General features: G+C 46.2%; 3 protein-coding genes across 3 annotated transcripts; 2 read left to right on the forward strand and 1 right to left on the reverse strand.

The window, feature by feature from the left end:
* Positions 1-226: 226 nt before the first annotated feature.
* LOC119298951 (2-methyl-6-phytyl-1,4-hydroquinone methyltransferase 2, chloroplastic-like) lies at positions 227-2,193 on the forward strand. Its single transcript, XM_037576262.1, has 3 exons — positions 227-913; positions 1,062-1,368; positions 1,787-2,193. The coding sequence occupies exons 1-3, from the start codon at positions 315-317 to the stop codon at positions 1,940-1,942; spliced, it is 1,062 nt and encodes a 353-aa protein (XP_037432159.1). The 5' UTR covers positions 227-314; the 3' UTR covers positions 1,943-2,193.
* A 1,023-nt stretch (positions 2,194-3,216) lies between these two features.
* On the reverse strand, positions 3,217-6,373 carry LOC119298952 (wall-associated receptor kinase 2-like). The gene is made up of 2 exons (XM_037576263.1): positions 5,458-6,373; positions 3,217-5,272 (listed from the first exon to the last, which is right to left on the reverse strand). The coding sequence occupies exons 1-2, from the start codon at positions 6,371-6,373 to the stop codon at positions 3,825-3,827; spliced, it is 2,364 nt and encodes a 787-aa protein (XP_037432160.1). The 3' UTR covers positions 3,217-3,824.
* On the forward strand, positions 4,959-10,998 carry LOC119298949 (wall-associated receptor kinase 5-like). The gene is made up of 5 exons (XM_037576261.1): positions 4,959-5,076; positions 7,254-7,456; positions 8,227-9,291; positions 9,375-9,557; positions 9,685-10,998. Exons 3-5 carry the CDS (start codon positions 8,346-8,348, stop codon positions 10,836-10,838), a joined length of 2,283 nt encoding a protein of 760 aa, XP_037432158.1. The 5' UTR covers positions 4,959-5,076; positions 7,254-7,456; positions 8,227-8,345; the 3' UTR covers positions 10,839-10,998.
* Positions 10,999-11,296: the final 298 nt, after the last annotated feature.

The following is an 11,296-nucleotide window of genomic DNA, read 5'->3' on the forward strand; positions in this document are numbered from 1 at the left end:
CTCAGCTTTTTATATATTTTTCTAATATTGTTTTGAGAAGATGTTTTCTTTCAATTGTACTACTCTAGATGAGTTTGGGTTTTGACATGGACCCACAGTCATAGACTCTAGCCTGCACATGTCGCGCACGTGTCGCCACGTGGGACGAAGGACGCCCCGTCCACCCACCACTCATCCGCCCGTGACCTCGCTCGCTCGCTCGCCAATCGCCACTCTCCCACCGCCCCATCATCCGCTGCCCTCCGTTCCCCTCCACTCCTCGACGCGGCGGCGGCGGCGTCTCAGCTCCACCCCACTCCCTCCCGGCTAAGGCAATGGCGATGGCCTCCGCGCACGCGCCGAGCGGCGCCGGGAGCCTGGCGCCGCGCGGGGCGCTGAGGGTGCGCGCGCCCGCCGGGCTGGGCTACCTCGGCCTCGGCCCCTCCAGGCCGGCCCTCCGCCCCGTCGCCCTCGCGAGGCGCGCCGCCCCCTCGGGCGCCCGGTCCCCGCTGCTCAGGTGCGCCGCGGCCTCCTCGCCCCCGGCCGCTGCGGCGGCGCGGCCCGCCTCGGCGCCGCGCTTCATCCAGCACAAGAAGGAGGCCTTCTGGTTCTACCGCTTCCTCTCCATCGTCTACGACCACGTCATCAACCCGGGCCACTGGACCGAGGACATGCGCGACGACGCGCTCGAGCCCGCCGACCTCCACAGCCGCAAGCTCAAGGTCGTCGACGTCGGCGGCGGCACGGGCTTCACCACGCTCGGCATCGTCAGGCACGTCGACCCCGCCAACGTCACGCTGCTCGACCAGTCGCCCCACCAGCTCGAGAAGGCCAGGCAGAAGGAGGCACTCAAGGGGGTCGACATCATGGAGGGCGACGCCGAGGACCTCCCCTTCCCCACCGACACCTTCGACCGATACGTCTCCGCCGGCAGGTAATCTCATCAACCCCTCTTCCTCTGCTCTGCTATGCCATGCTTATACGAGCGCTGTTTGTTAATTGTTGTGGTAGACAAATTACTCTGTACTATAGGATGCTGAATTTTGTGTCCTGTCATGACTGACGATTTTTCTGGCCTCCAGCATTGAGTACTGGCCTGACCCGCAGCGAGGAATCAAGGAGGCCTACAGGGTCCTCAGGCTCGGCGGGAAAGCTTGTTTGATCGGCCCCGTGCACCCAACCTTTTGGCTGTCTCGCTTTTTTGCCGATATGTGGATGCTGTTCCCCACTGAAGAGGAGTATATTGAATGGTTCACGAAGGCAGGGTTCAAGGATGTTCAGCTCAAGAGGATTGGACCGAAGTGGTACCGTGGTGTCCGTAGGCATGGCCTGATCATGGGGTGCTCCGTGACGGGTGTCAAGAGAGAAAGCGGGGACTCCCCTTTACAGGCAAGTTTTTGCTAAAAATGGCTTGCAGATTAACATTTTCAACTCTCCCTACATTTTGATATGCTTTGTCAAGATGGGTCTTGTTACGGCAACTTGTACTTCCATTGCAGTAGACTGGACCTAAGTAGTTAAACTAGATTAAGCATTTTTTTTATCAAACAGTTACTACTGTTTCCTATTCTTAGATAAAGCATATGCAAAGACATGATAGTTTTTCTTTTTTGCATTTCATAATTTTTTGGACCTTGTTGCCGCCTGGTTATCCACAAGTATACAAAGTAGCAGTCAGAAAGGGATAACTTTCTGCATGTTTGAGAGTGAATAATGGACCTTCATATTGTCTGCATTTAGATACTTTCTTTCATGTTTTTGTATGGTTCTATATTAAGAGGTTTTCATCTTTTTTTTCTTCTCACAGCTTGGTCCGAAGGCTGAAGATGTCAGCAAGCCCGTGAATCCTATCACCTTTTTCTTCCGCTTCCTCATGGGAACAATATGTGCCGCGTACTATGTTCTGGTGCCTATTTACATGTGGATAAAGGACCAGATTGTGCCCAAAGGCATGCCGATCTAAGGGAGGGGAATTGAGCTGCAGCGAAGAGAGGATAGCCAATATCTGAATTAGGCTTCTCTATATTAGGCACTTCACATCTGTTTTTGTTTACCTTTTATATTTCCTGTTGTCGTGTATTTACTTTACTTTGGGTCTTGTTATGTGGAGAAATAATATTTATGACTTGGATTAAACGCGTCAGAGCTCTTGAGCGTGAAATGGCTCATTTGTAGCAGGTCATTGTTTCACAAATAGAATGTATCTGTAATATTTCTCCACCGTATGCTGACTTGCTAAGTGGTAGACAAAAATGATACATGAGCTGAATTCCTATTTATTTGTTGCATCTCGCCATCTGCTATGTCGTCGATATGTGCATGTATACCTGATTTCTCTGGTAACTAAGGTGTATAAGGACGATGGTTTTGTTGATCATGTGCTCTCTAATATTTACTTGACCAATATATTACGTCATCCACTCAAGTTGTGAATAGCCTCACCATACACATGTTTGATCAGGTTGGTTGCTTTTCCACAGTTCAAGCAATCCTTTCCATTTCCCCAAATGTCATTCTTTTGCTTTATGCTAATGTCATGATGTTATGACTTATAACACTTGTTGTCAGGAGGATATTCCTAAGAAAATTTAGATGCTAACATTTGAGAGCATATTTGAATATTTGCATAGCTTGACATCGAGCTAATGCCGTCTTAGGATAATCATGATATATTTGGCACATGCTGACTTATCTGAGGGGTACCTGTACTCACTCACGTGTTATAATTTGTATGTGCAGGGAATTGATACCTGTTCAATTGGCTCTTCATGACTTGCACATCTACATTTGATCTATATATGTAATAAGGTACGTGATCAAATAAGCTATGTGACCCTGTGCATTTTTTCATTTATCAAAATAGATACATGGATTGCCCTCTGCATAATTGACCCTAGTTAGTCTTAGAAACAGCTGTACCATATTGGAGTATGATTCTAGAACCTTTCTCTGTTTTTTTTGGCTTTGTTATATTTCCTTCAGTCCAGATGCCTGGGTAGGCTAGATGCATGTAGTTGTTTTCCTGCAGTCTAGATGGCAGCAGTCTATTAGGCGCCTTATTAGGTATGCCGGGTTTTCTCTTCCTTGAGTTATTGTGATTCTATTATCGATGAAAAAGATGAGCTCCCTGTGAAGATTTGTATTCAGTTGTTATCTTCTTCAGCCCCAGTCCTCGACCCAAAACTGTACGTGATATATGATGCCGCATCAACTAAGTCCACTTACGGGTGGTTAAAAGCACCTTGGGCTCAGTGATATCATGCTTTCTGGACCACAATACATTTCCTGGGTTCTGCAGATCCAACCTTCAGCTCAACATCACCAATGAGCAAAGCGGGGCTTCAACCTTCACCTATGTGCTTTTCCTGCTGGCCTCAGCTATAGGGCTCCAGCCTGGTGACCAGCAGCTGTCATTGTCTATTGCAGCTGGCTTAGGTGCAGATGAGCAGATGATTTCGCCTGGTGGTTAATAATTTCTTAATTCTAAAGAGTAATTTGCGGGGCATGTGTGTAATACGCCAAGACTATTCTGGAGATCAACCCAATCATGCCCAAATGCCTTAAAACGTATGCACTCAACATGCACTAAATATTTTATATGAACCAGTGAGTAAAATTGAAGCTGGTAGATTTCTAAGAAATTGTACTAGAAATAGACAAAATCCATGACTGTTGATGAACTATGTGTACACACAGCAGCATAATTACAGAGCTGTCCTAGAAATCATGAGATAACCATTATACATAAAGAAACAGATACAGTGATAATGAAAGATGTGACTAGTGTTTCACAAGAAAGTACATTCACTGTTACCCCAGCAGGCCAAGGAAGATACATACAGTAGTCATCTTGCACGATCTACATCTAGGACCAATTTGGCTGTGTTGGTGCTCTGGTATTTCATTTCGTCAGAAGCTATAGACATTGATGATTCTCCATCAGGGTATTGCGTCCTCATAGGATTTGGTGTGGTGACTTGCTGCATCTGGATTCTCCTCAACATTTGCAAACGCTCTGCTACTTCCTTCATTGTTGGCCTCTCATCTCCTCTTGGGTTCAAACAATGCATGACGAGTTCAGCTAGTTTCTCGAGCACCACCGTAACTTCATCTTCTATTATATCATCATCCAATATATCGCGGAGCTTCTTCTGGTGAAACGTCATGAGGAAGGCATGCGATAGCGCTTTCTGTTCATTAAGATTATCAATGAATATAGCCTTCTTTCTTGTTAGTAGCTCTAGAAGAACAACCCCAAAACTGTAGACATCGCTTCTGTCAGTAAGGTGATGACTGACAAAAGACTCAGGGTCAAGGTACCCAAGAGTTCCTTGGATAAACATGATGAAATCATTCTTGTCTATGGGCTTCAGTGCCGATGCTCCAAAATCTGCAACTTTTGCATTGTATTCATTATCCAAAAGTATATTGAGTGATTTGACATCCCCATGCAGAATTGTGCGAGAAGTTGATGAATGGATGTAAGCAAGGGCCTCTGCTGATTGTGTAGCAATCTTCAGTCGAAGATCCAATGGGATTATTGATTTATGATCATTGCTATGAAGGAACTCAAAGAGGGTACCATTGGATACGAACTCATACACCAACATTGGAACGTCTACCTCCAAGCAGCAACCAAGTAACCTCACGATGTTCCTATGGTTAATCTGTGACAATATTATTATCTCATTTACAAATTCTTCTCTGCAGTCGTCGTTGATTACTTTGGACTTCTTTATGGCAACTTCTTTGCCATCACCTAAAGTTCCTCTGTAAACCATTCCATGACCCCCACAACCAAGAACTCGATCGTTGCTGTAGTTTTCTGTGGCTTTCTTTACCTCTTTCTCTGTAAGTATATGAAAGGTGTCCACTTGCCTTGACCTCATCTCATCATATAATTTCAGACCTCCATTTTGTTTAAAATACTCGTCCTTCTCCTTCCTGTGCTTTCTTCTTTGAAATTTCATGGCCAACAGGCATGCCAATGCTATCACCACAACTGAGGAAACACTGAGGCCTGCAGAATGATTATGATGCTTCAACTCATCAAAAGCATGTAAATGCACCTTGGATAAAGAAAGAGTATACCCTCGGGTATGTTGCTTACCTATAACCACCTGTTCAGCTTGGGTTAGCACAGGTTGACATCCGGAATTTTTGCTATCTGATTTTTTTCCTATCCCGCATTTGCATACATAACCTCCTGGTATGTTGCGACATACCCCATTTCTGCATGGGTATAATTCTGTATACTTGGAGTTTTGCTTATGCAGCTTGCACTCATCTATGTCTGAAAAGAATTATAAATTTAATATATAGTGGCATAAAGCCATAATTAAACCAAAACTTAAAATATATTAAGGAAGCTAAAGATTTTTTTAAGAAGGAACAAAAATCTACTGAAATATGCTTGCAGTGACAGTTGCTTATCCCGATTTCTAAAATTAAGAGAAATTCCATTAGTAAATAATTCACCTTGACAGCCTCTGGGGAGATAAGGATTGCCCTCATATCCTTCAGAACAGTTGCACATGTAGCCTGGGCCATTGGTTGCACCCACACAATAGCTGTTTGAACTGACACATGCATAACCCATTGGCGCCGTTGCTCCATCCTTTGGGCAGGAGCCATTTCTGATGGCCCAGTCAGCAATAACAGGGACACCTCTCTTGGCTCTCTCGTTGATGAACCCAAGACGCCCGACAAGGTCCTGCTGCCTGAAGCTGTACCATCCAACCTCTGCAAGCATAGCGTAGAAGCATGGGTTGAATGTCCATACACTGCTCTGGTTGATGATCAAGAGCGCCGCAAAGTCGGTGAGGTTTGGGGTGATGGTGGTTTCGCAGCAGCCCTTCCCAGTGCACGGGGCACCGTTAGACGTGCTGTTGATGCCCTGGCAGTAGGAGTAGCAGCCGGCCACATACAGGTCTGGGTTGCTGTGCAGGTAGCCACCAATGATACCCATGGTGTTGCAGCCAATGACCATGAAGCGGTTGCGTTTGGTTGAGGGGATGAACGGCGTACCCACCAAGTTGAAGCCGCTGGTGTAGTTGTCCATGATTGTGGTGTTCGACGCGAAGCAGTTGTAGCTGACGGGGCCGTAAACACGCATCTCAGCACGCTCCAGGGAGATGTCAATGATCTCTGATAACCCCGAAGGGCCACCAATCATTGGTCGTGGGGGTTGGAAGGTGCTGTTACAGGTGACGGTGAAGTAGCTGTTCAAGCTAGCTGCGGCGCAGCCATTGCCGATGCCAAAAGGGTATGGGATTGACACGTTGCCACACTTGTCAGGGCACCCCGGCAACGCTATGGAGATCCCAGAAGTGGTTGCAGATAGCGCCGCCACTTTGAAGGCGATGAGAATCAGGAGGATGAATGCTTCTTTCATGGTTGGAAACTTGGTGGTTACTTCCTGCGGCGCTGTCTTTCTAACTTGCCAACTTAGGCAACGCTATCCCATTTTCCTTCGTTGCTATCTGATTGTGTACCCTAGGCTTGATAGACCATGGATCCTCAGACTGGTGCTTATGTATGAGCTACTATTTACAGTTGATTTGTATAATTGTTGATTAACTATTTCATGGGTGACAGCGGCGCACACTTAGGTGTGTTTGAGAAAAATAAACTATTTCGTGGGTGAGATCAGCGTTGAATTGGATACTTCTACCTGAATTTTGTATTGTTTAAGTGTTCAAAGTTGGAAAACGCAGTGCTTATTAAGAAACAGAAATATAGTTTGTTTAGTCCTTTGTATTGACAAGTGTCTGAGAGTGAAAGAAAGTGATACCAGAGTTGCTTATATTTTGGATAAATCTTGTCACCCATTTGTATTGTTTAGTATTGAGAGTTGAAAATCACAATGCATATAATATTTTTGATTAGTTCGCTCCCACGTTTCTATTGAAGGTTTCTCTGAAATTGAGTAAAGGATGATGGTTTATATGTTGTTCTGATTAGTTCACTTATAATTTAGAAAAGTCTTCACCGGTTTATAGGTTATTCATATGCCAGTCAAAGTATAGCTCGTAGTTTAATGTCCCACATGTGAATGCATGTCATATCTGTTTGGTCAGATACCGTAGTTTGGAACTTATACATAACAAACTAGATGGAAGCACTAGTCGATCAGCTTGAAAAGTCAAGATAAGCTTAGCCAGCAATAGTTTGAAGTGCATAACTAGGCTGAAATCTGAAAATATTTTGACTGTTCAACCGTTTATCTCCGTTCACAGCTTTCACAGGCATTAGGTTTTTTGCTGTTGTGGCAGGGAGAAACGATGATCCTTGCGCAGATGCGCCAAAGTGATACCCTGGAGGTTGCATGCTGAAGCCCCCCTGGCCTGAAAAAAATGGACTGTTTACACGCATGCTGACGAGTGTGAGCCTAGCTTCAGTCCGTTGGGACTTGGAAGCCGAATATGCATGCAAGCATCAGAACTGGTCCCAGACTATCCTATCTAGCTCCAAACAGGTACTGAACGGTCCTCATAAGCTAATGTTAGTAAATTTTGGTGCATGCGGTTTCTTCACAATTTCTGGGAATTGAACTGGTCAAGGTGTCTAATATATAATTCTTGCATAAGAAAATTCGTCTTGAAGACTTTAGAGCTATACCGTGTAGAGCTATACAACGTATGCTATTCTACTTCTGAAAACACACACACATATATTCTAGCATGTAGCTACGTTACGTGAGGTTTACCCTAGTTATATGATGGGCATGATCCGAGTTAACTAGGTAATTCTTACGTCGGATAATAGTAATAATAATCAAAACTAGACTTTTTTATGGCACAAACAGATACATGATACCAGTAATTCAGTATTATGGTATTCTGCTACAACTTCTGTCCAGATGTGCTTAATTGGGACGGCTAAAACAAAGTTCTACCTCCTGTCGATTTAGCCCGTTGTACATCACTGCATGCGTCTAAGTAGTAAATTCTGACATCTAACAAGAGAATTATTCATATTAGGCTGAGGCTTTGACTCACTATTTAAGGGGAAAATGGCAACACCTTGCACATAGACTTTACTTGGGGTGAGGTCAATACTTGACTAGGACAAACCACCACCTAGCTAGTCAGACCATTTTAACATACATACACCAGCTCATCTCGAAAAAACAAAATAAAAAGGTTGGACATATCAACCATCATACTGCAACGTGGATTTAGACTTTTACTTGATCGGAATTCACCTTTGAATACTTGAGTTGATGTGACTGTATCTGTTGTATAGGCCGAGTCTGATTGCGTGGTATGCTAAGGCGCAATTTATCTCATAAAAGGAGAAGCATGGGGCTCAGCAGTCAGCACACTCAACACAATCGCCAAATTAAGCAAGGGATGGCGTGAGCCATGCATCTAACCTTGCAGCAGCAAACACCAGCTCTGGTTGTAATGCTCTACCTGAAACTAATTGTAGTCTTCCTGGTGATGGCATTGGCAAAACCTGCGGGTGGTGCCATGTCCCTGGCGCTCCCAGGCTGCCCTGACAGGTGCGGTGATGTGCCCATCCCTTACCCCTTTGGCATCGGCGCACAGTGTGCCGCGGTCAGCCTCAGCAGCTTCTTCAATCTCGACTGCGAAAACACCTCCCACCCGCTGCGGCCGACGGTTGGGGGGCCAGCCGATGTGGCCGTCAACGTTGCTGATATCTCGCTGGAGCGCGGAGAGATGAGGGTGCTCATCCCTGTCAGCTACATCTGCTTCACATCAAGTGCAACCGTATCGGCGAGCAATAACAACACCGTGGGGTTCGGCCTGGAGGACACGCCGTTCCTCCCATCCCCTGGGCGCAACCGCTTTATGGTTATTGGCTGCAATACTCTGGGTCTTGTTGGTGGTTTCCGTGGAGGCACGAGCCAGTACCTTGCTGGCTGCTACTCCTACTGCGATGGTGCCAGTGGTGCATCAGACGACGGAGCACCATGCACTGGGACGGGCTGCTGTGAGGCATCCATCCCGACCAACCTCACCGCCTTCAATGTGGCGTTTCCGATTAACAGTAGCAGTGTGTGGGGATTCAATCCATGCTTCTATGCCATGGTCGCTGAGGTCGGATGGTACAGGTTCCAGCGTCGTGACCTCGCTGGCGAGCTTGGGTTCATCAACAACAGGGCAAAGGACGGTGCACCTGTCATCGTGAACTGGGCGGTTAGGAACGGATCATGCCTGGAGCAAAGAAACTATGCATGTGTCAGTGCAAACAGTTACTGCGAGAGTGCGAGCAATGGACCTGGGTACTTGTGCCATTGTTCCCCTGGTTACGAGGGTAACGCCTACCTGAACAACGGTTGTCAAGGTAACTACTGTACTTGTAGGTCATACATAGCAAGCAGTTTGACTTACCTGATTGCGTGCAATGGTTTTGTTGATCATGTTCAGATATAGATGAATGCATGCTGCGTGAGCAGGACCCCAAATACGAAGAGTTGTATCCTTGCAGGAACGGAGTCTGTCTTAACACTCCAGGAGGCTATGATTGTAAATGCAAGAAAAGAACCAAGTCTGATGGTACAAAGTTCGGATGCCGACCTCTGTATTCTCGAGATGAACAGCTGTTGATAGGCAAGTTCAACTCTCGTTTGTTTTGTTTTGTCTAACTTACAGATTCATATATTTCTCCTTGATTTGATGAGTTGAAACATCTCAATATCAATTTCACATGCCTAAATAAAATTATATGATTTTGCAGGCTTGAGCGTTTCTGCCGTTGTGATAATATCCTTGGCATGCTTTTTGGCTATGCAATTACAAAGAAAAAAGCACAGGAAGGAGAAAGACGAGTATTTCAAACAAAATGGAGGGCTCATGTTATATGATGAGATGAGGTCAAGGCAGGTTGACACCGTCCGCATACTCACAGAAAAGGAGATCAAGATAGCCACTGACAACTACAACGAAGATCGAGTTCTTGGATGCGGCGGCCATGGAATGGTCTACAAGGGTACTTTGGATGACCTCAGAGAGGTTGCTATAAAGAAGTCCAAAGTGATTGATGATGATTGCAGGGACGAGTTTGTAAATGAGATCATAATCTTGTCGCAGATCAACCACCGGAACATCGTGAGGTTATTAGGCTGTTGCCTGGATATAGATGTCCCAGTGTTGGTATATGAGTTCGTCTCCAATGGGACACTATATGAGTTTCTTCATGGTGGGCCTGATCACAATCTGTCACCAATTCCACTTGATCTCCGCCTGAAGATCGCCACACAATCAGCAGAAGCTCTTGCTTACCTGCACTCATCGACATCCCGCACAATTTTGCACGGGGATGTCAAATCCGCCAACATTCTGCTCGACGATCAGCGCCACGCCAAGGTTGCAGACTTTGGAGCATCGGCGCTCAAGTCCATGGACGAAAGTGAGTTCATCATGCTCGTCCAGGGAACCCTCGGCTACCTCGACCCTGAGAGCTTCATCAGCCATGTCCTCACCGACAAGAGTGATGTGTACAGCTTTGGTGTCGTTCTCCTCGAGCTGTTGACGAGGAAGAGGGCTCTGTATGCCGATAGGTCCTCCAAGGAGAAGAGATCCTTGTCCCATAGTTTCCTCCTGATGTTCGACCAGAACATGCACCTGAAGATGCTCGACTCTGAGATCGCAGAGGATGCCGCCGCTATGGTGGTCGTTGAGAAGCTCGCGGCCCTCGCCGTGCACTGCCTGAGCGTGAGAGGAGACGACAGGCCGACGATGAAGGAAGTCGCGGAGCGGCTGCAGGTGCTGTGGAGGATCCAGATGCGCCAGGCCGGTGATGGTGACAAGGATGATGACTTCGGTGGAGGATCCCTGTCGCCGGTGGTTCTTCCTTCGGCCGAGGTGACAGATGGGAGCTTGGAGACGTGAGAACTGGCGCTGGGCGTTTATGTTCTTGTATCGTTCGTACTTTGTACGAACAGTTTGTGTGTTTGTGGGATTTGTATGGTGTGTTTATGTGATACTCTGTAACGCCCGGATAATCATGCTACAGTAATCCCTCGCTAATCATGCCACGTCATCCCGATTACTGTTGCTAGACGTCCATTAGTTCAAACCGCGTCAATTTCAAGTTCAAACAAATGTCAAGCCGCAAAAGTTTTCAAAAATTAAAACTAAAATGTTCGGTGGTTGTCAAATATTACAAAGGTAATTGCGGTGAAGTAAACACATTTTTAGAAAATGTCTAAATAATTTAAACGAATTTAAAACAGAAAAGTAAATAAATAAAAAAAAGAAAGAAAGGAAACACCCCCCCCTCCCCCCCGCTGGACCACCCGGCCCAGCCAGCGGCCTACCAGGCCGGCCCAAATCCCCACCGGCGTCAA

The sequence above is a fragment of the Triticum dicoccoides genome, chromosome 5A (assembly GCF_002162155.2).
Source record: "Triticum dicoccoides isolate Atlit2015 ecotype Zavitan chromosome 5A, WEW_v2.0, whole genome shotgun sequence".
Classification (NCBI taxonomy): domain Eukaryota; kingdom Viridiplantae; phylum Streptophyta; class Magnoliopsida; order Poales; family Poaceae; genus Triticum; species Triticum dicoccoides.

Coding starts and splice junctions, on each gene's coding strand:
- LOC119298952 (XM_037576263.1), bottom strand. CDS start 6,373: ATGAAAGAAGCATTCATCCTCCTGATTCTCATCGCCTTCAAAGTGGCG. Junction 5,273..5,457: donor TCTCCCCAGAGGCTGTCAAG/GTGAATTATTTA, acceptor AATTCTTTTCAG/ACATAGATGAGTGCAAGCTG.
- LOC119298951 (XM_037576262.1), top strand. CDS start 315: ATGGCGATGGCCTCCGCGCACGCGCCGAGCGGCGCCGGGAGCCTGGCG. Junction 914..1,061: donor CGATACGTCTCCGCCGGCAG/GTAATCTCATCA, acceptor TCTGGCCTCCAG/CATTGAGTACTGGCCTGACC. Junction 1,369..1,786: donor GCGGGGACTCCCCTTTACAG/GCAAGTTTTTGC, acceptor TTCTTCTCACAG/CTTGGTCCGAAGGCTGAAGA.
- LOC119298949 (XM_037576261.1), top strand. CDS start 8,346: ATGCATCTAACCTTGCAGCAGCAAACACCAGCTCTGGTTGTAATGCTC. Junction 9,292..9,374: donor CCTGAACAACGGTTGTCAAG/GTAACTACTGTA, acceptor GATCATGTTCAG/ATATAGATGAATGCATGCTG. Junction 9,558..9,684: donor AGATGAACAGCTGTTGATAG/GCAAGTTCAACT, acceptor ATGATTTTGCAG/GCTTGAGCGTTTCTGCCGTT.